The following is a 27,061-nucleotide window of genomic DNA, read 5'->3' as shown; positions in this document are numbered from 1 at the left end:
AACACTAGAACAGTAATTGTAAGGATACACAGGTAACAAAGATAAATAACTGCACTTTATTATGGCATTTGCTTCAAATCAACATGATTAATTATAAACAATTATTTACATAGGCACATTGGAGAAATAGAAAATAAACCACATTGGAGAAATAGAAAATAAATCACACTGTCAGTCCTACTCCCACCAACCCATAGAAATGTTGAGCTTGAAAAGTGTATCATGTGAACTTTGGCAGTGAAGGATTGATTCATAATACTGTACAATAGAAAAGGCAGCTTTGTCACAATATATGCACCTCCTGGCAGAACTTCAGAAACATGTTTATGGCACTATAAGATTGTGCAAATGTCCATTTGTGTAAAAACAAGGCCAGTCAACATGATCCAGTGGTATGGTATTCCATTGAGTCCTTGAGTTGATCTTTACAGAGCTACTGTATCTAAACGGGTAGCATTCGACAAAGTGTCCTTGTTGCCAGGTGAGATGTTTCCACACAACAAACAGCTGGAATATGAAATTGTCTTTGGACATAAAGATGAAGCTGCTTTCAGGATGCTTTTGGGAGATCCAGCGGGTAGATTGTGTGCCAGTGTAAATCCAGCCAGCGGATATGAATTGATTTTGTGCCGTGGGTAGTGTTTGCTATGTAAGCCTCCTACATTAGCAAAGAAAAGGATCCTTTATCCTGTCACCACGTGAGCTTATAGATCAGCTATTTTTGGTCCGCGACACCGGCACGCAACAAAGTATAAATTGCCCTTTAACAGTGAGGCCTCAGGGATTGGCTGAATCAACGTTGGTTTGAAAAGTGTGATTGGTTATCAGTAGCTGACTCGGAGAAGGAAGGTGCGAATCTCCATGGGCTTCAATGTCACCTCCCACACTGAGGAGTCTCTTGACCGGTTTGGTAGGGGCTTCTCACCTGAAAAACAAACGGGCACATTAAGACATTTTCTAGACAGTGGCCCTTTTTATCTAGCCTAGGGGGAAAAGAAGGCATAATGTGCATTTTCTTCATCCAAGCCTAGGGTAATAATAACCAGTACTAAGCTATATAGAGATACACTGTATATAAAATCACCCAGATTGTAAGTGGGAATGTGCGTGCAGAATTTCTCTGTAATCACAAGCTGCATTCATTATTTAAGTCATTTTGTTCAAAATGGACCAATCCTGCAAACTTTGGAAGCCAATATTAGCCAATTAGGATGGAATATGAAATATGGGACAGATCTGTCTTGATCTCATGACTATAGAGATACTGTGTACTGATTTGCATGATTTTTGGATAATAATTTTTGGAATAATAGGAACAAATGTGTTTTACATAAGTTGGCCTCCTGGTGGCGCTATAAAAGGCAGATATGAAAAATGCAGGGTAAAGGTTTTTCCTTGGCCTCTAAGGAGTGCACATAGTTGTACACTGATCAGTGGAGTTATACTGTAGGTAAAAACACGAATCGGCCTGTTATAGCACCACAATGAGGCTGATATAATTTTTTTAAGTGGCATTTATTCCTCAGCCTATTGGGAATGTGCATGCACAATTTCAGCAAAATTGCACACTGCATTCATGATTTCAGGCATTGTATTCAAAACGGACCAATCCTGCAAACTTTGGAAGCCAGTTTTAGCAAATCAGGATGGAATATGGAAAATCAGACAGATCCATGTCGATCAAATGACTGTAGAGATACTATCTACCAATTTGCGTGACCTTTGGACAAAATCTGTAGGAGTACTGGCAAAAGTTAGTTTTGCAAAAATCGGCCTCCTGGTGGCCTAGAACAGGCCCATGTGAAACATTTGGGGCAGAGGTTCTGAATTGGTATCCAGGGAGTGTGTGCACAGTTTGGCAGCGACTGGGCCCACGGCGCCGGAGATTAGCTGGTAACAGACGGATGGACACACGCCACGGACAGACGGAGACGAAAACATAGTCTCTCCCATGTCTTTCGGCTGGTGGAGACAATTAGTTTCCCCACATACCCATAGCCTTACAAGACGGAAATTGTCGATCAATTAACTTTATTATCAAGGAACAAAAAGGGAGTACCACTGTGATTTCCCAACAATGTGGCGAGCGAGTTGTCTGAGAACACGAAAGGTGCTGCTGAGTAAACATTTTAAAAAGTGCTATATAAAAGGACTACATTTGACTGGAATTTAATCCCAAACCATTCAGAGGGGTCTTGTACCTGTCTGTGACTTCCAATCAAAACGTTTCATCTCATCCCTCCACTGATTGGCCGACAGGTTCAGCTCAGAGACACCCAGCACCTCCAGAGTAGAGAACAGCTTCTGCAACATCCAGAGGAACAGTAGGGCTGTCACGATTATGACATTTTACATGACGATTAATTGTCACTCAAATAATTGCGATTAACGATTTAATTGTGTTTTTGTGGTTGACAATTACATTTCTGTTTGGCTTTTAGGCTTTGAAGTTGCACAACATGGCAGATATGACTCGTAACCTAAATATACAAAGAAATTACTGACATAGTGGACAACTTTATAATTAAAAACGGACATTGATAGTGGAAATAGCCGATCTACAAGCTCACAATGCGATTAGAGGATTATGTAATAATTAAACCGTATTGTGTGTTCAAACTAAAATAAGAACAAAAGAGAACATGACTTTAGTTTCTGTAGTCTATCTATATTTCATACATACTGTAAGCCAAATATTATGGGAGGGAATTAAATCTTTCATTATTTGAGCTGCAATGGTTTACAGCTCTGTTGACAAATCTTCAAAAGTAGTCGATCAGATCTACAAGCTCAACACAATGCCTTGAGAGCTTATAGATTGGCTCTTTAATCTCACCCGACTACCCCATATTATTATAATTTTAAAAAGCCATCACTAAAACGAACACAAACTAAACTACAACTAAGACTTTGCAAAATAAAAACCAAACCACCAAGCTTACTTTCAAAATGAAAGTCAAAAAGAAAAACGTATTTTCCATTTAAACTTTTTTAACAAGTCCTAACGTTACAAGGTGTTTAATGGAAGGCGTGACAGACCCGCAGGTCCACAGTGACAGGCAGTGAGTGCTCCTTGCTCTCGCTGGCCTGGAACTGGTGCTCCACACGCAGCAGGACCGACTCTCTGTCCCACTGGGACACCGTCAGCAGGTGGACAGCAGGGGGCAGCGCAGCCTGGAGGCCAGAGAACTACAGAGGGAGAGGGAGAGAGGTTTTATAGTGCAATGCAGAAATACTACGTTACAAGAATTCAGGAATTCAAAATCTACTTGAGTAAAAGTACAAAACTAGTAGTTCCATTCCTTGATTCTGACTGGTTTCCCTTTAATCGCTGTGGTATATGAGACTATAATCCACACCTTGGGGTGCAGGTCTCTCTCTTTCTCTCACCTCCAGTCTAGTGTTGGGGTGCAGGTCTCCATCGGTGAACGTCACCAGCGGCTGCAGCACCGTCTCCTGCGCCAGGGGCCGGTGTGCATCGGCAGCACTCTGCGGGGGTTCCAGGGACAGGAGAAGGCTGCCGCGGACCACCAGACCCTGTGGGTACTCGTCAGAGGTCTCGTTGAGGGGCTCGGCCACCCCGCGCACATCGTCGTACAGCAGACGTCGGTGGAGCTGAGGAATGGAAGTGGGACGACTAAGAGGCTGAGTGTATTTATTTGTGTATGTTTAGGAAGACAATAAACCTCATTCACAAAATGTGACTATGATCAGATTTGACCGCGTGGCGCACAAGATCGATGTACTCGTATGTACTGTCGTATCCTACTGAGTCAGTAGGATACGACAGTACGTCCTACCGGTTGGGGCTCCTCACTGGCAGGTGAGTCAGTACTGGCAGGTGAGTCAGTAGTACTGACTCACCTGCCAGTGAGGAGCCCCAACCGGGAGGACGGAGTACTCCCCCCAGCCAACACTCCCTGCTGACAGGCGTCGCCCCCCAGCCCGTGTAGGATTACGTGCTCTAACAATTATCCCCACCCCCCACTAGGCACTCCACAAAGCTGGATACGCTGCGGTGGATTTGAACCCCCAGACTCCTGAAGTAAACCCCAGTTTGTTCAGCAGTACACGTGGGATGTAGTGAAGTGTGTTAGTGTTCAGCAGTACATGTGGGATGGAGTGAAGTGTGTTAGTGTGGTGTTTATCTCACCATGATCTCCAGGGAGCCGTTGTTGATACTGCTCCCACCCTGAGAGCGATCTGTCACCACCGTCAGTTGAACGTCATTGTCCTGCACACGCAAGCACACACATTTTCAAAAGAGAAAATCTGAAATCTTGATCCTCAACCATTTGAAACCCATGAATACTTGACACTATCAACATTCTTAGCAATCCCACATTGTTTCTTCAGGAGCAGTACTTTCTAGTAATGTAGAAACAGTACTTCTAGTAATATAGAAACAGTACTTTCTATAATAAAGAAACAGTACTTTCTAGTAATATAGAAACAGTACTTTCTATTAATATAGTTACTTGTTCCCTCTCCTGTAAAAGGGGTGATTAACTACAACAAACCATGTGGGGCTTCTTTGTTGCAGAATCATTCTAAATAATGATCAATATTGTCATGGGCAATTAAGTAAAAACAAATTAATCTACAGCAGGTGCAGGATAGAACCATACACAGACACACACCTTGATGTACGCGCGGGAATTGATGGGGTAGTAGTTGCCAGCGATGGGTTCTGATTGTCTAAGATTCCATGTTGGGCGAAAGTCTTTCCTTTGGGACAGAACAACAGCACAAACACACAATTCACCACACACACACTTCACAGTTTAAATGTGTAAAAAAAAGAAAAAGGAAGAAAAAAAAGAAACGGTTTTGGACATACAAGGTTTCCACTCGACAGCGACGTCATGCTCATTGAGGCTGTGGGGGTGTGGTTAACAAGACTCCCAACAGAAATGCTGACTAGGGAATTTATTGTAAATCGCTCTGGATTAAGAGCGTCTGCTAAATGCCTAAATTGTAAATAGTAGGGAATGGGCCGTACCTTTATACCACACAAATCCTTACGATTTACAATCAGATGAGAAAACCAGAAAAGGACACAGGTCTTCGATCCTAATCTAGCTTACTTTCTCTGCAGCACTTCTCTGCCGTTGGAGTCGGTGTAGAAGATGCCTGCAGAGTCGATACTGGTGTCTAGACGCGTGATTACCTCTTTACCCAGGTCGTCACTGAGAATGAAAATATAAGAGACAGAGAGAGAAACAGCGGTGTTAGAGGAGTATAATGTGACCTAGAGGGAACAGGAATAAATGAATGCAGACATTGTTCATGGTTCCTCTTATCTTTAACAAATACACCTTCATCAGAACCTGTATAGACTTTGGTGCAACGGACGTCTCTCTATGGCTCCTCTGTGAGTCATCCACCTCTTTAATCAAAGCCTACGTCTGCCAACGCATTCAGTCCCAACCGAACAACAAGAAGGAAAAGAGAATAAAAGGCTGAGTAATGACGGGGGAAATAAAAACAAATGTAGAGACAGAGAGTGCCAGTTTCTCCAGAGTTGCACAGAGAACTGTGAGTTATACGTTTAGTGCGGCTAATGACTGCCCCCTTCTGTTTCTATCGCCAGATATCTTGCCTCACATCAGATCTAATGAAATGGTAAATGGTGCATTTAAAGCGCCTTAATCTAAAGTGCTGTGCATTACGTTCACCCATTCAAAACACATTCATACACAAACGTTGAAGGAAACCATGCAAATCACCAACCTGCTCATTGGGAGCAGTTAGGGGTTCAGTGTCTTGATTCGACACTAACCCAGTTCCCTGTCTCTGTAAAAAGAAGTTGAACCACTTGAATTCTATTTTAAACTTCGGCTGTTTGAAAATAGAAAATCTACAAGCCCACAGCTTGTGAGCTTGTAGATCTGCTATTTGTTTTTAATTCTTATAGTGAATTCTTTACTAAGTTATTCACAAAATTTTCATCTTCTCTTATGCAGGTCCCTCGCACAAAATATTTTCAGATGGGGGAGTTTACGCCCAAATACACGAAACAAAGGCCAATAGCCCGAAACACGTTCTGTTTCTGTGATCGCTGCTGCATATTAAATGCTTAAAAGACTTCTACTGTACTTGTGAGTGCAGTTGTTTTTTGTCATAACTCACAAACAGAAGCTATAGCCCATCACTGTGTGTACTCACTCTATGGGTACGGGTCCAACGGTCCACTCCAACTCCAGAGACCTGCTGTGGGCGTAGAGGCGTACCACCTGAGACACCCAGGGACCAAACCACTGTCGGACCTCCTGGACCACTGAGTTCTGAGCCAGCCCAGGAGGGACAGGACAGGAGATGAAGAACGTCAAAGAAAGGGATCGGGAAAGAGGGAAAAAAATAACATACTGTAAAGGGGAAACATGTTATTGGATCAGAAGCATGCTAACCTCAGTACTCTCTGGCCTTTTAAAATACAAAATGACTTAACCTTTTTCATCAGGGCTGGTATGGTCAACATGAATGGTTTAAGCCTTGCCATCTCTGGTTTACTTCATGTACAGTATCTGCATGAAGTAGGCAGCTGCCTTTTTAGGAGAACGGAAGCAGGTTGGATTCTATTCATTCCAATGGAAGAGTGAACGCTTCTGACCGATTCTTTAGCCCCATGGTTACTGAACTAGATATTGGACCCAATCGAAGATTTTCATACTAAAATTGATTAACACATCGGGTGCCCCTGGATTGCCCCATTTATCCCCTCTCGCTGCCCAGGCCCACCACCATTGTATTGAATCCGGCCCTGCTGCGTCAATGCATGCGTCATGACGTCACTTGGTCACATGAGCGCAGACAGGATGTTGTTGTGTAACTTTCTGTATGGACCAGTGTTGATCATAACTGTACATTGCCGATCAAAATTATGACATTTTGCAGCACCCCGCCTCAGTTTTAGCCATAAAACAAACATCAGAGATAAAGGGCGTTAAAGATGGGGAAATGCATTGGAGTATATGGAGAAAAACGGCCGCGCGATGCTCTCAGCGTCGACTCGAAGCGACTAGCGGCTAATGGGCTACATCCATGCGTAGCCTCAACCTAACGGTGAGATTTAAAGTTAATACTGTAAATACAGTAAACACGTCAACGCGTCGTGGGCCTCCAGAGACATCAAAAGCCCCGTTTTCACTGAGTCAAACTTCTGGAAGTTTTTTCCAAAATGACGGCAATTTTGAAATTCACGCCATGTGAAAACGGCCACTCATTTTGTCTTCCGTTAGTTTTGGTGTCCCAAACGGGACGGGAAAATACCTAGTAATTTTTGCCTAAAGTCCCGGCAGAATAGAAATATCCCCACAGTGAAAACGGCATACCGTGATTTTTACTTTTTTCGGACAAGCAGGTGCACGCAAGGAGACAATATTAACAGTTAAAGCATTGTAATTGGGATTGAAAGCTTCAGAATCCATATTGCATATGTAAGCCAGCCAAACACAGAAGACAGACGTCGAGAAATGCAAGCTTAATGCTAGATCAATGCATGGTTCAAAATTATTCTATAGCCTATTTGTAATTAAGCTGTGTGGGTTTTGATACAAGTCCGCTCTGGAGACAGGAGCGCGATGCGCTCGTAATGTGATAAAAGCTGGAATCTTTACCAACTTTTTTTACGGTGCTATAGCCTATTTTTTGTCTGAGTGAGACACAATGCGCTCATTTGGCCTATGCTGTGATGAAAGTTGGAAGCTACCAACTCAAAGAGCGGCATCATTAGTTAATAGTTTCTCGTTGTAAAGTGTTTTACTGAGCAGCGAGCGAGTGGATGACCAGCATCCATCGGTGACGCCTGAAGAAAAAAAAAAAACAAGCCCACAATCCCACATGTGCAACACGTTGCATAAGCCATCCTTTCTGAACCTTATGTGACACACATAAGGTTCACATGTGTTGTTTCATGAAGAATATTTCTTGTAATTTGTTAAATCCATATCCATCGCTGCTGCTTTAGCAAGCGACCAAGCGTCCAGACGCAGACGGTGTGGTAAGCACTGGTTGCCATGTTTGCTAATTATAAGCGACTATGGTCTTGATTTCCGTAAAGTTGCTTGTATGTATTGATCGTTTCTGGCTGCTTTTTATTTGTTGTGATCTTTTAGATCGGTAATTGTCAAGTAGCTGATGATGTGGCGATGCTTATAGTTTTAAATTGCTTTTGTGGCCTAGATAATATCACTTTTTGGGGCTTATTTTCGTACACCTGGTTGCTTATTTCTCTCGCAAAGTCTGGCAACACGGATTTTCATTCCGTGACGGTTTAGTAGTGAAAACGATGTATTTTATGGCGATGCCAGCATTTTTGCTCATGTGAAAACACCCAAAAAACAAAACTCCCGGCAAGTTGAAAATGATTATGCTAATTATTTTGCAGGAAAAATTCCGGAACTGTAGTGAAAACATGCCTAAAGAGATTGGCGTGTAGACACCTCGTGGGCATCCCATGAGTTAAGCAACACACTCTCGTGGGATCTAGCAGCAGTAAACATACTGTAGGACATTCGCGAGGTTTGCTGTCAGCGTCAAGACGCTGGCACAAACTTAGGAGACAATTTGTGGGATTTGAGTACCATTTTTTCTCTAGTGGCTAATCTGGCTACAATTGGGATGGTGGATCTTCATAAATTAACTATCTTTGATTCAAGTATCAAACTGTTTGCCCAGATCAAAACGCAGTGATCCACGGATGTGATTATGAACTGGCCAGAGACACATATCGGCCAACTGGCCAATCTTCAGTGAGCGTTTTCACATTTCTCTGGATGTGACAAGAGTGCAGAATCTTTTTTGGTGGCATTCTGGGTATTGGACACAGATCTAAGGCCATTTGCTTTGCATCTGATATGAAGAGATATTTGAACTGTAATGATTTTAGGGGAGTTAAGTGAAAATGTATTACGTGGTGGATAGCTTTAAAGCACATCTCAAGACCTATTTCTTTACACTTGCTTTTAGCTGATTTTTTTAATCTCTGTGCTGCTATATAAGTCTGCACTGTTCTGAAAATGTTTTTTATGGTAGAGTCCTTACTGATGTTTTAAATAAAGTTCTTAAATGTTTTATGTTTTAATATTTTCTGCTTTATTGTAATCATGTGTATTTTTTCTGTTAAGCACTTGTGCTTCATTTTCTGCTCTCTAAAGCACTTTGAGCTGCATTTCATGTCATGAAAGGTGCTATACAAATAAAGCGTTATTATTATTATTATAAAAGCATGGCTTCGGTGGGTGAACTTAAATTTGTAATCGTGATAGCCTAGGCTAGTAGGGCTTTTTCAAATTCTTTTTAGGTTGAAAAGAGATACAAGGTTTGTACCCGAGACGAGAGCAACGATATGTACAGTTGTGAACAACGGTTTACATACTGCACATTGTAAAATTCCAGAAGAAGTATTTGCTCTAATTAACCCAGAGTTTTAGAAATTATCGGAAAGTCAAAACTGCCATGACAATCATGTTCTTTACAAATGTATGTGAACTTTTGTTCACAACTGTATATGGAGGTAGTCATGTGTCAGTGTGTTTCTGTCTGTACCTGTATTGTCTCAGTTTTGGCCGTCTTGCTGATGATGAATGGGGTGGAAGAGTTGGGTCTGAAGATGTAAGCACCTGACATCTGGATACTGGCCGAGTTGTTACCATCACTTGCATTGTACCTGGAATATACACGCAGCACATACACACAAACAAAACGCAGTCATTAGACTGACAAACACGACAAGTGTTGTGTGTATGCAGGTGTGTGTGTGTATGTGTGTGTGTGTGCGTGTGTGTGAGACAGAGACCAGTAGAAGTTCTGTGTTAGTTTGATGGTCTGTCGAGTCTCCAGGTTGCTGAGGCTGCTCAAAAGTCCCGTCTCTGGGTCAAAGGTTGCACGCAGGAACTGGTGACGTGCAATGCACACAAACCACGTTAAAAATACGATCCATCCATTTTCATACTGTGCTGCTGAGCTCTTAAGTATCGACAACTTTCATGGTATTATGCCCTTGATAATCTATTGTAGCATACCTTGTTCTCAATGGCAGCCACTCCAGCCAGGGGGCGGGGCTGTGTGGGGGCCGGTGGGGGCCTGCTCTGAAGCAGGGACACAGAGTAGGTGCTGTAGCCCAGTGGAGGAGCCTGGACCTGGAACACCAGCTCGTTAACCGCATGCCCCCTTCCTCCCCTCACCTTCTTGGTTGCTTCCGACACAGGGACCACCTGGGACAGGACACCACAATCAGTATTGGAAAACTTACTCTTACTCTCTCATGCAATTTAAGCTTTCCTGAGTTTAACTCTTGAGAGTGTACAAAGGAAAACAAATGGACAATTGGTAACATGTACACTCCAAATGAACATTTAACACTCAGGATTTGACTGTGTGTTACAAGCAGAAGGTAGGGATGAAATGGTATTACCAAAAATTATACTGTTGTTAAATGATTATTTTGTCACATATTGTGAGCACAGTTATTAATCAGTCTATCCCTCCAGCAAGATGCTCGGTGCACCCATTTCTGCTAAGCACCTGAATGACAGATGTGGAACAGCTGTAATTAGCAGCCGTACTCACTGTAAATAATTATCCGTTTCCACAATGAGACGTTTTAAATTAAACCCAATATTGGCACATTATAAACTATACTTTATTGTGGACAATATTAAGGATATAATAACCTGTGTGTCCTAATGATTAAGACCTGTTAGGTTGATACTGTCCATTGACAAGCTATGCCAAGGGTTATCCATTTATTTGTCATTTTTAGCGCTGTGGTCCTGGCTCGTCTGCCCTCATTCCTGCAGGTGTTGAGATGAGCGGACGCCATAGTTCATGCTTCAAGAGTTTTATGCCTCTGCCAGTGGGCAGCTGTGGCTGAAAGCATTGTGTTTTCAGGTCTGTCTGCCCGTCCCAACCTCGTGAGTGTGATAACTCAGGAACGCTTTATGGGAACATAATGATGTCTGGCACAAACACCCTCTTGGACTCAAGGATTAGAAAGTAGGTGCTCAAATGTCAAGGACACTGTGATCTCACAAAGCATGTGTCATTAAATTGCTTTAATGCTTGCTTTAAAGTTCTTTAATGCATTTCAGAATCTAGGCAGAAATGGATGTAAACTGCAAATGGTTGGCAGTGGCATACACCCACAATGCAGAATTTCAAGTTATTCCCATTTCCAGTGAGCACCTGTGCATAAGAAATCACATGCAAACCAGTGTGATCTTCAGCAATCTATGATATTTGTTGGATTTCTACCAGCTTGTTATTCACTTGATGTTTTGTAGAGCAGCAGACAGATAGTAAAGAACCACCAGTATTATATTTATTGTGTACACTGATAAAATCCCTCTTTATTTCTCTCAAACACACACACACACACACACACACACACACACTGACCTGGCAGTCCACAGGTTTGCCGTTAGCATCTGATATAGAATACACTGTTCCGTTGACTGGCAGCCTAACTGCCCTTGTGACGGGGCGAGCCAAGGGGTTGTACACATTCACTGAGAACTGAAAGAGAGGGGTAGAGTTTAACATTATTTAATTTAGTGACTCGACGTGTACACCTCAGTCCAGGGCTAGTGTGCATAGTATGTTATACAGTACACGTTCCTTAACCTTTTAAGACTTTGTGCCGCATTGTGAGTTTGTAGATCACTATTTTCAGTACTTCTTAAAGATTTGTTTTCTAATTTATGGAATTTCTTGGAGATTTATTTTATTTATTCATGAAATAAAAATAAAATCTATGTATTTTTTTTAGGAAACCAAAGATCAAGGGACCCATAAAAATGTGTCCACGACCCACAAATGGGTCCCGATCCAGTGTTTGGGAACCGGTCTTATACAGTATGTGTCTCTCTACTGCAGGGGTCTTCAACGTTTTCAGGCCAAGGACCCCTTGTATTTTGGATTCATGTCAATTTGTGTTTCCAGATATTTAACCACTTGAACCGTCAATACTTAATAAACTTGACCTTTCACTCTGTACTTAGTGTGCTCTTTTTTCCCCTCTACACCAAACCTCTTTGAAAATAGCCGATCTATAAGCTCGCGATTTGAAGGACCCCCTGTAGTAACTCTGAGGACCCCCTAGGGTTCCCGGACCCCCTGTTGAAGACCCCTGCTCTACTGTAATACCTTTTTGCTGGTCTCAGTGAGAGGACACACACTGATGTTGAGCTTCTCACAGAACGTTCTTGGGGCAGATGAGCCAGTGAGGGCAGCAAGGCTGTTACTGACCAGAACCTGAGGAGGACGGGGAAAAGGCATGGTTCTACCGGTGCACAATATCAAAGCATTGTGCGTCCTTATGCAGTGTAGATAAATAGCAATGAAAATGTGTTACAAACAGTAGTCTTAGTGTGTGGGACATGTCAAGGAATTACATTACAGGAAAGGCAGGAGAAAGATGAGGAATAACATGCAGTGAAGTAGTTCAGGTAGGATTTGGACTGGGGTCAGCTGCATTAATGGCCTCGTTTATATGGTACTCTATGAACCAATAGGGCATCCCCACAATTTAGAGTTTAAGCATTTAGCAGACATTCTTATCAAGAGCAACTGAAAAGATCAGATACATCTGCATCCTATAAATAGCAGCTATAGGTGACAAGAAGTCATACCATGAATGAGGAGTGCTAGTAGGGGATGAGGTAGAATATGAAGAGGTGGGTTTGTAGGCTGCATCAAGAGTGAGTCTGCAGTTCTGACTGGGGTTTACGAGTCATTTCACATTTTGGGAGCCAGAAAAGAGGGACAGACTTCTCGTGTTAAAAGTCAAATTACGTATATTGCCCTACCTGACAGTGTTGCCAGCCATTGGCCAGTCTCCTGGCGTAGTCGTCAGCAACATGTTGCTTCGATGTTCCTGACACAGCGTCATGGTGCTGAGCCACGGCCATAGCCTTTTCTGATGACCAGAGACAGGGTATTGGTGTCAGCTACTGACACTGATTGATTGATTGATTGATTGAAGACTTTATTAGAAGTTTGCATAGGAAAAGGTACAGTGTCATGACGGTACAGTTCACTGGTACAAGATCTACTAAAAGGAGATTAAGGAGCTTAAAGACTTATTTCCACAGGAAACATCAATTCACATGACTCATTGTGAGCTGCTATTTTCACTAGTTTAGGTCTCGGGCAAACATCAAACTGTTTGGGACTAAAGAACAGACTTTTAGGCAAAGTTAAACTCAAGCCTTACTCATGGTCTGGCTGTCTGCTTCCCCAAAGACACCATTCCTGGACACTGGCCCACCCAACACCTCCAGTTGGTTGCACGTCTACAAACAGCAAAGTCACAAAGTTACAAAAGACACAAAGACACACAGTTAACTTACAACACAAAGTTCCACAGTTACAACCCAAAAGCAAAGTCACACAGTTACAACAAAAAAGCCACAAACTTGCACTTGCCCAGTGATTGGCTGAAATCATCTTTAGACTAACCACCCTGAATTTTCAAAATTAAACAATGAATTCCATGAGCTGATGGTTTAGAAGAATTCCTTCATCGACTGGGGTCCCCCAGGGATCTATACTTGGCCCTCTACACAAAATCTTTAAAAAAATAAGTTCAGAGTTACACTTTTCTTTTCCTGTTGCAACATAATAGCAAATAGTTACTCCAATTACTCCAATAACCCTGTAATATTCTGAGTGCGGGTCAAACAGTCAGAGAGTATATTTAATGAGGGACAACCTGCAGATGGCTGTTGCTGAGTCTCTCGTAACGTTTCAGGGCTGGCCGGCTGGTGAAGTAACCCGTCCAGAAATCATGTGCGTCATCAGCGTAGGGAAAGAAGTCATCCGTCTTCAGAGCCCTGGGAAGACAGACGGATCAAAATAAAGAGTTTGGAGTGCAAAGATATAACCCAATCATTATAACTGCAGTCAATGTTTTACTGGTTTGGCTGTGAATTCACAAGCAGCTGGACCTAGTTGCCAAGTTCTTAACAACTGTCAACTTGGCGTTCCTAATTTGGGCTTCTCTCACTCTAGGCATGACAACATAATTATTTAAAGCATTTTATTTTGGAGCGCCACACACTATTTAAGCACTTGTACAGAAACGTAACTTACGGTATCGGTATCGGCAAGTACTCAAATTAAGTACTCGTACTTGTACTTGGTCAGCAAAAAAGTGGTATCGGGACATCCCTAGTCATTATAGGAAAAAAGCCTAAAAAGATTGATCAAATATACAAGCTCCTGCGTCCAGAGATTGTAGATCAGCTATTTTATCGTGACACTGTAATAAATAAGAGCATAAGAGATGATGGTCCTCCCACCAGCTGAGGTTGGCCCTGTGTAGTTCTTGTAGGTAACAGGAGGGGGTGCTGTACAACACGTTGATCTTGCTGCCGTTGGCCTGCTGAGCGTTGACGTAGAGGATCAATTTGTCCAGGTTCTTATACCACAGGTTGGCGTTCTCGTACTGGAAGTCTGAGCCCATCGTCATGATGATGTCTTTGGTTTTATACATAGAGGCCTGTAGGAAGGAGAATGAACCACATTAACCCTGGAATCCCTGTTTCGGGCAGATTTTCTATGACTTTCGCAACGTATTTAGCAATTTTCAAAACATATTTTAGATTTAATGTGTGTGTATGTGAGTTTCACAGAATAATTTAATATTTGACTATTCAAAAGTGATCAAAACCACCATTTGACACTGTACAAAAATATTTGTATAAAGCAATGGAAATATCTGGAGTGGGCTCTGGTGTTGAGTAGTTCTACTAATCCGTGGTTAACTGTTACATAAGTTAACATGGTTAAATAATTACATTTGCAGGTGGGGCTCTAAAACAGCAGCACTCATGCCAGAAAGATAAAAAGGCTCTACCCTTGCAATGCAGCGTTTTAATGAGAAATGCATCTTTATTGGATGAAAGAAATATGATATATCACCCACGAATATTCAGCTATTCTAATACTTTTTGGTATTCAAAGCCGAATACTAAAAATCTGTATTTGTGAATGCCCTCGCATGCAAGTATGTATTATTACGTTTCATGTCTGTCTGGATGCCTGACCTGATGGGTGGCAATTTTGAGGAAGCGCATCACCACGTCATCAACGTTATAATCTTCTAGGTCTGGGTCGTCTCTGATTGGTGGATCGTCACAGGACTGGTCCCAGCAGAAACCCTCTGGGGGGTTGTATCCATTAGGCAGAATCCCTGGAGGAAAGATGGAAGATGGAAAGGTCAATCAATTAATGGTACACACATTTGAAAAGTGCATTTACAAAATGCTACAAAAACTGAGACAAATGTCTTTGGTGCCAAGGAACTTTGCCAAGGAACTTTGACTCTCTGAAGCCTAAAAGGGCATGCCAGAAATCTTGGGAGTAATCATGGGTTCACATATAATAGCCACATCAAGTCAACAAGTCAGCCTATTATCATCTTAACAATATAGCGTTAGTTAATTTGAGGATTCATGTCCAAACAAAACTGTTGGCAGCACCCACTTTGAGAAACCCTCCTTTTAAATGGTTAGATGGTAAAGGCAAAGGTTTTTATGTTATAAAGGTTAATGGTAAGTCATTCAAGATCAGGTATTAGACAAAACATCTAGGGTTATATGTTAGTTTAATGGGCATATTAGGGTACCAGTGAAGAGGTCCGCCATGGGGGGTGTGAGGCTGTCAGATGCTCTCCACAACAGCTCTTGGTCCAAATTCATTATCCTGGTATTCCGATCCTGGTAGTCCAGGCGGCCAAAGAAAAAGCCATCATACCCCATCTAGAAAAAATAAAAACCCTGTTACCCTTCAGTAAAAAGAGAAGGGCTTGAGACCAAAAGGTTGTTGTTCAAACCCCAGGACCATAGAGAGAAACACTGGTAGGGTTCAAGAATGTGCAATTCTCTCCTCATTGACGTGCCCCAATCATTTCTCAGTCTACACTGATCAATAATAATAATAATGGATTTCATGTTTATGGTGCTTTTCTAAGCACATTGCGACTCTAAGCGCTGTACAATGGTCCATTCATTCATAACTTCATACATTGGGAGGTGAAGCGGGGAACAGTCGATGCCAGCATTCTCACTTTCCACATTCACACACCAATGGTGGCAAGCAAGCACAGACTGACTCATTGGAGGCAATGTTCAGTGTCTTGCCCATGGACACTATGCCATGTGGACAGGAGGAGCCGGGATTCGAACCGCTGACCCACGAATCATTGGAAAACCTGCTCTACCTCCTGAGCCACAGCCGCCCCCAGATCACAAAAACAACCTCTCCATATACCTGTAATCATAATATGATTATTTAACCTGCCTCCATATTATTATTATGACTGAATTCCTTTAATCCTTTAATCTATGCTAAATGTTGCCAAATAACAGGGTAGGACGGGATGATTCCTATCTGTTTGAAACGAGGAAGGAAAGACAAACTGTTAGAGGGGAAGTTGCAGACTTAACGATAAAGAGATCATGGCGATAGACAGCAGAGATTCTGAGTATGTTGCCTCGCGTGCACTCTGAATTCACATGAAACATTCAGTCCCCTTTGAATAATGAACACATTCACAGCTACCTGTGCGAACATGGAGGCATGCTCCCGGGCGTGTCCAAAGGGGTCGATGTGCCAGGCCACGCGAGGGCGGCCGCACGGCCCAAAAGTGTCATTGAGGAACCTCAGGCCCATGGTCATTTGGTCAATGACGGCACTGTAGTGGGTGGCTGCCTCGTCGCTCATGCACCAACCACCATTCACAAACTCCAGACGGCCTGAGGGGAGGGAGGGGAAAGCAAAGGGCAGACATAAAAAATGTAAGATAATGAAGGATGTTGGGGTCAAGGTAACTTTATTATCCCTGAGGGGTCTTTTTTTTTGCACAGTCAGCAGTAACTACAATCATAAAGCAAGGCAAAATATAAGTCCACGGTTACTGTTGTGGGTGCTGGCTGGCCTGGTACTACTAAGTCCATTGGCTGAAATGTGTGGTTGTATCCAGTGACAGCCATCTGCAACTACACCTGACCAACCAAAGGTTTACACAAGTCTTGTAAATACAGTATGGGCAATGAAAGGCAAGTAGGGAGCCGTGGTCCAGTCAAAACGACAGCAATAAAAGCACTGCAAATAAATCACGAGTCACGACGGGTAAGGTTATACATGAATAAATCTGTTCTGTCTACGAGACCACATTTCCTCTATCTAACTTCCTCTTTCTGACTTATTCCTCCATCTCTTATTTTACACGTCTGCAATTATAACCTATCTATACTATAATTTTGCGAATGTCTGAGTGAGTGAGTGAGTGAGTGAGTGAGTGAGTGTGTGTCTGTCTGTCTGTCTGTCTCAGCGTTTCTCCTCAGTGGCTGGAGCAATTGATCTGAAATCGCATCACCATTAGCATATGAACACACCTGACATAACTGTGAAGCCCGTTTGTCACTTTCACAAATCGTATGCTGTATATTAGCATTTTTATGGTGTATCTATATTAGCCTACAGTACCTTTTGTGACCACACATGTTAAGGGAGGGGCGCTGTTGTTCAGGCCATGCACAATCACACACAAACCCACACACACACACACACACACACACACACACACACACACGGGGGGGGGGGGGGGGGGGGTTCTGGCCCTGTTACAGATGTTGTCCAAAAATCATGCAGATCGGTACACAGTATCTCTGTAGCCGTTAAATGGAACGGGTATTTCTTACATTGATGCTCCTACATATTAGCATGCAAGCACCAGTTAAAGTTACTTTCCATCCCTCATATACTGTGTGCACAGTGCACATCCCATAACCCACACACTGCACATCATTTCGGAGCTCATATCTTTGAACGGGTAAGGGCTAGTTTATCTAAATAAATCAGTGGTTCTCAGTGATGGAACCAAATGGTTTCTGTTTGGTTCTCAAGAGTTACAGACCTGTAGGACAACCGCCTCAAGGAACCCTGTGGGTCCCCCTGGACCCCACTTTGAAAACAAAATTAAATCATACGAATATAACAGGGGTACATCAAGATAGAATAAATCATAATCTTTGGTTCAACGTAATCTAGGGACTTCAATGTATGCATGCATGCAGGCCTATGTACAGTACCCTCATTGACCAGCTGTTTGACAGTCTGCTGCATGGTAGAGCTCTGCCGTTTCCACCAGCGGTAGAAGAAGGCCGTCTCCACATAGATGAACCTCCTGTCTGGGTTCTTCAGCAGCTGGTCCACCACCGAGTCCAGGATGTACTGGACCCCCGCGTGCTGGATGTCATTACGGTCTGCATGGGTGTACAAACACACACAGTCACACACACACACACACACACACATACATACACACACGTATGCATTTGGAGCACGCACAAAGACATACACAGATTCTGATTCAGGCCCGATTCTGTTCACCATTATTTTTATTAGAGTTGTGCCCAAACCAAAACCAGTATCGGAAAAGCTACCTATACTGCCTAAAGTGCTGGTATCAGCGAGTATGTCAGTCTATGCCATTCCGATACCATGCAATTTATCACATGATCGATGTGTCATTTACAGTCATCCATAAGGTAAATACCCTCTGAGAATGCTGATTTAGTAGCGCTCTCTGGTGTTGACGTCATACGGTACTCCCATATCAGTTAATTTACTAATGTTGCCAATTCCACATTTTTAAATTCACTCAAATGTTACCAAACAAGCCGCAACCATTGCATTTTGCGATGGCTTCCTTTAGTCACCAATAGAAGATGCTCTGTTAACAACCTGGCTTTCCACTCGAGCAGCCACTGTGTGCTCCAAGTGCTCTTAAGCGTGCATTCACGAAAGCATACTGAATATTTTATAGGAGTTAAAGACAACTGTTAAACATCCAGGATGTGACAGAAAATCACAATTTTATTACGATTTTCTGCATCTAAAATACATAGCCCATGTAAAAAACAAGAAATTAAATACCGGTATGCATACTCAAGAAGAGAGATTATACACAATTCTACAAACGGATACACACATGGAGGCTTTCTGCTTTCTTTTCACAACCATGGGCCATTTGGTCAAGGTGCAAGTTATATAGGCCTAATGACCATCTTCATAGGACAATAGCTCATGTAAAACCTTTTATACATTAACATGTGTTTTAACACCACCAAAGGCTGTTTTTTACAATTGTTCTTTTCCACACAAAAAAGCATGTGATGTGACTGGACACAATATGAATATGTTCTTATTATGCATGACTGACTATGTGTGAGGAAGTGAACTTGATCATACAAGTTGCTGTGTCCTGGGTGTCACCGCTGAGTTTAGTTTCAAATCAGGATCAGGAGTTCTTACTCTTCAGTAGATGACAAGATGTCTTAAGATAACTTAAGTTAAACAGTTAATTTAATTGAGCATTGATTCCACGTTTGAGCACCACCAAACTATATTTCACCCTTATGCATAAAATAGCACACTGACCTCCATAGAAGTACTGGTCCACGGTCTTGAGCCAGCCTACATCATCGTGGGTGTGTGGTACCAGGTGGACGTTCAACATGTCGGGCATGGTAGCATGGCATGACTAGACGATCAATACACACACACACATATACACCATTTAACACGTCATCTACAGTACCACTCTGAATGCCATTACAAAGGTCAGTGTAGTGTCGGGTATACGAAGGCATGTTTAATTGTCACAAGAAAAGCAACAGAAACCTGTGTCCTCGCGCTCACTAGGAAGCTAGGAGGGGGGGGGGGGGGGGGGGGGGGGTTGGTTGGTTTCACCTGAGGGATGCTTATAGTGATTTTTGTTAAGGTATACTGTACATGTCTAGAGTTAGAAAATACGTGATAGCCTTCCACCAGTGGTAGCTTTATGGGTGCTGTCATGCATGGGTCAGTATATCAAGTCAAGTAATTTGATTTTGATTTAGGGTTCAAATGTGGCTGAATCAGTGAAATTACAATCAGTTAACAATTTATTGCCAAATTTAAGATGGCTGTCCAGCCGTCCACCCCAAGATGATGTTCCATTGTACTAATTTAAAGTATGTAAAAACAGCAAACCTTTTTTCTTTTTTTTAATTAACACAATATCTGCCACATCTGATTTAAAATAGAAAAAGTGAAGTTTGATATATTTTCAATTGCCGGTCAGATTTAGGCCTATGTGCTCAGGTCAGGTCAAGGTCTATCTCGCACATTCTCATCCAACCAGGTGTCCAAGCAGGCAGCATATATTGTCACTGGTTGACATGGGAATGACATTTACAGTATCACCTCACCATTGACATGCAGCTGTTTGTTGTTGTAACCTACAGTGTAGCAGTATGCAGGAACCAGCCAGTACAGAATTGTGCAGGCAGAATTGTGCAACTTCCCAGGCTACCCTGAGGGTGATGTGCTGGGTCAGGTACTTCCTCCAACAACGAGCAACCTGTTGCTCCACATGTTAGGGGCATTTACAAGGGATGTCGTGGAAAGAGGCAGACCACCAAGCTCCAACTGACAAAACATTTGATGTCACAAAATTTGGATTGGAGATCAGGATAGTATCTCTGTTCCTGTCATTGCTAAGGGTGACCTGGCACCGCCAGAGCTACGTGACAATATCTCATTTAGGGCACAGAGTAAGAAGAGCGTATGTAGGGCTGTCACAATTATTACATAATCGTCTAATCGTGATTATTTGACATTATCGCAATTATTTTGACATAATCGTCATAATCGTGAATGTTGAAAAATGTCCGAAATAGTGGAAATAGCAGATCTACAAGCTCACAACGCGTCGCATCGCGACGCGTTGTGAGCTTGTAGATCGGCTATTTCCACTATCAAACTTACTTTTAAGTATTAAGTTGTCAAATATGTCAGTAATTTCTTTGTATATTTAGGTTATGTGACTTCAAAGCCTAAAAGCCAAACAGAAATGTAATTATCAACGACAAAAACACAATTAAATCGTTAATCGCCAATTATTTGAGTGACAATTAATCGTCATTTAAAATGTCATATCGTGACAGCCCTAAGCGTATGGTAAGTGCTCTGGTGAAGATGGTTACAGACGATAATGTTCAAGCTACAGATGAGGAGTGATGTCGATAAGGAGGATGTGGTAGATCAGGATGTGGGTATGATAATGTTGTGCGTGCCAATCAGGAGGGGAAGGGCCAGGAGGATGTGGTGGGTGGACTTTCTGATACTGATTATGAGTTGGAGCATACAGATATTGAAAGTAGTTGCAAAATATAAAACATTTTCATCTTATTTTATATTTTTTAGTTACACTTAATATGTTATTATGAATATCGGTTCTTGTGACATGTTAATGACAGTTTCACAAAAAGAAATCATGACTAAAGTGAACCATGAATGTGAATGCATCAAGTTATTTCCATGTGTTGTTCTCCCAGAGGTCAACATTAACTTTGACCTAAACCTGTGAGATTGACCCAATATAAAAAATATCTAACATCAGGAATATCTATTTTGGATATCGTCTTACACACTTGCACTATATTTTGTTTATTATTTATATGAAAATCAGAGTACATCTCATGTACTATAGTCACTATGTTGTCACTGCCTGACTGTAAAAGATCAATTCTAGATTCTAATTTTAACAACTTTTCAGAGAAAGATATGAAGTGAAAGAGATATCAGTATGAAGTAGAATGCTTCATTCAGATTTAGAAAAAAGTGTTTTGGTATGTTGTTATAAATGGAGTGACAACACACAGAAAGCTATCACCAAAACAGCACAAAAACATTGCAGAAAAATTGTTTGCAGGTGTTAACTTGCAAGTGCAAAGAGTCTCTCTGAATGCTAAGCAGTGGCTGAACTCTCTCTGCTTGGTTGGTCATTCAACACAATACATCATACAGAAAGTCAAGGGACTTTCCAAACACTACTGACATAGAAACCAGTTGAAAATCTGAAATTCCCTCTTTTCTTCAGTCATGAAATAAACTTTATCACAGAAAATGAAGGTGCCATAGGTCGGCATCTACAAGTTTTATAAAACGTTGCAGCTAGCTATTCATTTAAAACACTCAATATCAACTGTGAGGGTATATAGAATTACAGTATTAAGAATAAAACAAAACAAGTTTATTTGCGAAATAGAAAGTAAACTTTCTATGTATCCCTTAAGTGAGCAATTTCGGTATGTCGCTATCAAGGCACTTGAAGGCAGTTTCTTTGCATGAAATGTTTTTTTTTTCTTTTTCTTAATGAACAGACACCACTGACAGGATGAAACACCTTAGTAAATAAGACACCTGGCGTTAATAACAGTACACTACCAACATGGCAAGAAAACCAGTAAGTAATGCATTATACTGTAATATGCTACAGCATATGAGAAAACTGTGCTACCAGCCTACCACTATGAAAATGAAAGTACAGTACATTAACTCTCAGCAGTTAAGATTCCATTTCACGCGTCAGAAACTCTGCCTTCTTCTTCCAAAATAACTCTATATACACTGAATACTAATGACTGACCTGGTATCCACAGGACGAGGTATGGTGAACATCTTGGCCGAGGGGAAAGCATAAAACACCACTTTGAAAGAGCAGGAGAGCAGAAACCAGCTGCTGCAACGTTGTCGCCATGTTGGAAAATAACCACAGTCATGTGACTTCTGTTTTTATATCTCTGACGTCACGTGACAACTCCTCTTAACTGTTTCACTCAGAAAAGTGAGTGTGTGTGTGTGTGTGTGTGTGTGTGTGTGTGTGTGTGTGTGTGTGTGTGTGCGTGCGTGCGTGCGTGCTTGCGTGTGCGTGCGTGTGCATGCGCGTGTGTGTGGTGGTTTAAATTTCTCATAAATATGCACACATGAACCACACCAGCCTTATTGTCGCATTATGACTGTCTCTGATCATGGAAGCCCTCTTCACTGATTGATTGATTGATTGATTGATTGATTGATTGATACATTTTATTTATTTGACATAAAAAACTTAAAGGAGAAAAACAGATAAAATAAATTAATAACACATCTCATAAACAACACAAATTAAATATTACATCCTCTACTATTAAGTTTAGATTCAACACTGCATAATTATGATTAATTACCCGTAGTCTTACATATTAATATAGGCTATTTGGAATATGTCTGCTGAACAGGCAACAGGCAGGTTGACTGCATACAATTACCGTTAGCTATGCCACACAGTGGTGGGAAAGTAGGCTACTCACATGTTTTACAGCTATGTAGAAATACTCTATTACAAGTAAATGTCTTAAAGTAGGCCTACCAAAAGTAGAAAGTACGCGTTATGCAGAATTTCCCATTTCACAAGTTTTCAAATGTATAAAATGTATAAAAAATTGTATAAAAACAGACGAACAACAAGCTCACAATGTGTCGCATTGCATTGATATTTACAAGTTATATACATAGGCTTACATTATTGATTTTTTACAATTAGGCCTAACACGATCTACTAGGAATCTACTAGAGTAAAAGTAAAAGAATAAAACTACACAAGAAACAATATATTATGATGTTTTCTCTGCATCCAGCATCAAGCCAAGTTTCCTCTGAGGTGAAGCTCCCTGCATCTTCAAGCCACTGCTCATCACTCTGGACTCGGGATGATGTTGGTGGAGGGCTGAAGATAAGACAAGACAAGATAAGATAATACCTTTATCGATCCTGCCAGGGAAATTCAAAGATAGCGCAGCAGCTTAAGATCACACAGGGCAAGAGACATCTTGCCCTGTAACGGACATCACACTCAAAAAGAAACACCATCAATAATGAACACAATATTCTGGGGCCACTAAAAATGCTTCCATTATTTTTTTCATAATGAATTCCAGACTATTTTTGACATTTTAGAAATGGGGCTACAGTATGGTAACTTATTTTTGCCACCCCTATTTCTATCTGAAATGACACCTCTGAGTGCATGCATAGTGCAAGACACAAGTAAGTGTGTGTTGTAACTGCAACTATAGTTTTCTACTGTATATTGGTCTCAATTTGTTGTTGCTATGTGTTTTGTATCTGCATGTGTATTAATTATTGATTTTGTGTGGGTAATCTCGACAGCGCTGCAGATGAGGGTAAACCTCAAATGTCAGTATAGTGTACTTACTGTAATGAACTGTTGCTTGTGGTGGAGGATGGCTCAGTTGTGTGAGCTGATGCAACCAACAGATTGTTGACTTCTTCAAGCGGCTGTTCATCCACATGAGGTGAGGTTGGTGGAGGAGTTGTGGAGTCTGGATGGTCTGTCGTCCTCCTCCTCCTCCCAGCCGTGATGTCATGGTCTGTGGAGGTGGACAGCTCAGCTTCATGGGCTGATGCAATCAGCTGGGTCCATGGACACCTGAACACATCAAGATAAGAGAAGATTAAGTTGATTTTAGCTAAAACAATAGAGGGTATGCGCATGCATAAAGTGAATGGAAAATCGAGTGGCAAAGTGAGTTTAATGTCATTTAACGTGGTTTAGTGTCATTTAATCGGATAGTTCTTTTCTGTTTGGAATTTGGATGTATGGGCTGTCAAGGCCAGAAAGTCGTTTTTTTTGCCACTCAGTAGGCGTTCCCGCATAACTTCCGGGTATGACAATGATGTCACACGCATACCCTCTATTGTAGGACAAAGACAAATATTGTAGATACAGCCTGTTTAAAGACATTACACATCAAAAGATACACCAATAACGAACAAAACATAACACTCTGTCAACAGTGCTTTCAAATAGAGCAGGGGTTCCCAAACTTTTTTGTCTCAGGGCACCCCATAAATATTTTTTTTAATCCGAGGCACCCCTACATTATAATTTTCACTCCCAGCACCTTATATTTATAGGAAACCTTGACTGTCCAAAACCGTTCGTTTTGTATTTATCATCTATAAAATGTACTAAACTAGTGAAAACAGCAGATCTACAAGCACACAACGCTCGCATCGACAGTCTTGTATGATGAAGCAGGGCTTTGCTTTACCAAAAGACGTACACATTTGAAACTTGGAGATACGAGGTTTCTGCCCGACAGTGACGATATTTTAGTGATTATGTTGCAAGGAAAATGTTGAGATAATAGCCATTTTGGTTAGAACTGACTGAAAATAACTTTGTACTTTAAAATTATACTAAATAAATTCCAAATATTATCAAATGATCTCTTGGCACCCCTGGACTGCCGTCACGGCACCCCAGGGTGCCCCGTCACCCACTTTGAAAACCCCTGATATAGAGCAATACAAAGTAGCTAATAAGAGAACACACAGTAAACATGTCAGATAGTACTTGTACTTACTGTAAATTGTCACCCGCGATGCGCTCTATCCATGCAGCAGCGGCAGCATCCCTGCTCTTCCTCATCCTCACACTTGCAAACTTGAAGAAGAATTTCTTCTTCTTCGGAGTTTGCTTTGGGCAGAAGAAGCTCCCCGCTGGTAAATTGAAGTTGATGATTAGTTGTCAACACAGATAATTACGATTTAATTACTTTTTTGACATTGAACATTGAATATATAAAAAAGAAATTACATTTGAGTTTGCCTTTTACACTTAATTGCACAGAGAAGATATGACAAATAACGGGTGGGCCATTGTCTATTGTCTGACGTACTCCACTGGATCCAAACAATTGTGTTTTAAGTGGTTTTAAAGCAACATAAAGAACTTAGTTAAAGGGTGCTCAAACTTATAGTAATAATCACAGCGATCAAAACAGTAAAGTAAAATAAATAAAGCGTTTAAAGCAGTCAACAACAAATCCCCCCCCCCCCCCCGCCCCCCTCTCTGTCTGTTCTCAGCATGTGTGCATGTGATACTTTTGAGGTAACCATGTGTCCACCCTATATTCCTCTGACCCAGTTATCCATGTACCAGTACCCCAGTGATTGTGCAATGACCAAATATATAAACAACCAACATAACCAAATGAAATCATAATAATGATTATGAAACTGACAAATAAATCCATTAATGAGTGATGATTGATAATAATAATGGTATATACTTGTCTAGCATATCTGATACCAGATCTACAAGCTCGTAGAGCTTGTAATTCAGCTACTTAAACCATTTCAAAAAATAAAATAAAATGAAAAATAACTTACAGGAAACGGAACGTCTATGGGAAGGCTTAATAATTGTGACAGGACTAGCAGCATCTTTAACCAGCTGTTCATCATCCTGGATGATGATCCGAGGTACTGTTGGTAGAGTGCTGCTGATGAAAGAAAAGGTACAATTACAAATCACAATTACAATGTAGGTATTTACAGTTTCTAGCAGTGGTGTAAGTACAGTCAGTACATGTTAACATTTTGTATTTTAACTTTACTGGAGTATTTCCAATTTTCTGTACTTTTACTTCTACTCCACTACTATATCTCAGAGACAATATTGTACGTTTACTCCACTACAATTATTTAAAAACTTTAGTTACTTTGTAGGTTTTGATTGTTATTACGAACATAGGCCAACGTTACCCATTTCGAAATAGCAGATCCACACTATAAGCTCACAATGCGTTGTGATGCTGCCCATTGCGAGCTTGTAGATCTGCTATTGTCAAGAGATTTTTATACTTTTACATTTGAAATCGTAAAAAATTGTAAAATGGGACATTCTGCAAAATGAATACTTTCTACTTTTGGTACTTTAAGGGACAACTTGAGCACTTTTCAACCTATCTTCATATGATATAATTGGTCCTCACTAATGTTCTTGATAAAATAGCAAAAAAGTTAAATAAAAGAAAAAGCACAAAGAAATCTAGTACAGAAACCCTGGTAGACAGGTTCCTGAACTGCCAACAGCCCTCGGGCACAAGCAGAGTAGAAATAAATTGTGCTATTTTATCATGAACATTAGTGAGGACCAATTACATGAAGATAGGTTGAAAAGTGGTGAAGTCATCCTTTAAGTACATTTTTATACCAATAGCCTACTTTTTGAAGGTAACTTTGAATTTTTTAGTACTTTTCCCACCACTGCTTCTAAGCAAGGTAATCAGTGACACAGAATGGAGAGAGTAGTGCCTCAGTAAACTATGATATATAGGCTATATACAGTACCAGGTAAACAATGAACCTAGCATAT

The 27,061-nt window shown here is 41.3% G+C and overlaps 1 protein-coding gene across 1 annotated transcript; it reads right to left on the bottom strand.

Moving 5' to 3' along the window:
• Positions 1-119: 119 nt before the first annotated feature.
• man2b1 (mannosidase, alpha, class 2B, member 1) lies at positions 120-22,587 on the bottom strand. Its single transcript, XM_080720996.1, has 23 exons — positions 22,484-22,587; positions 19,450-19,552; positions 18,099-18,272; positions 16,567-16,760; positions 15,632-15,764; positions 15,051-15,196; positions 14,304-14,503; positions 13,715-13,835; positions 13,217-13,295; positions 12,810-12,919; positions 12,148-12,255; positions 11,401-11,517; positions 10,026-10,217; positions 9,800-9,897; positions 9,550-9,670; positions 6,169-6,287; positions 5,088-5,189; positions 4,641-4,728; positions 4,154-4,234; positions 3,391-3,615; positions 3,040-3,189; positions 2,202-2,304; positions 120-925 (listed from the first exon to the last, which is right to left on the bottom strand). Exons 2-23 carry the CDS (start codon positions 19,535-19,537, stop codon positions 825-827), a joined length of 2,850 nt encoding a protein of 949 aa, XP_080577122.1. The 5' UTR covers positions 19,538-19,552; positions 22,484-22,587; the 3' UTR covers positions 120-824.
• Positions 22,588-27,061: the final 4,474 nt, after the last annotated feature.

This window comes from Nannobrachium achirus (genome assembly GCF_963921795.1).
Source record: "Nannobrachium achirus genome assembly, chromosome: 3".
NCBI classification, from domain to species: Eukaryota; Metazoa; Chordata; class Actinopteri; order Myctophiformes; family Myctophidae; genus Nannobrachium; species Nannobrachium achirus.
The sequence above is the reverse complement of the archived record's forward strand: the minus strand, read 5'-3'. Positions and strand labels throughout refer to the sequence as shown.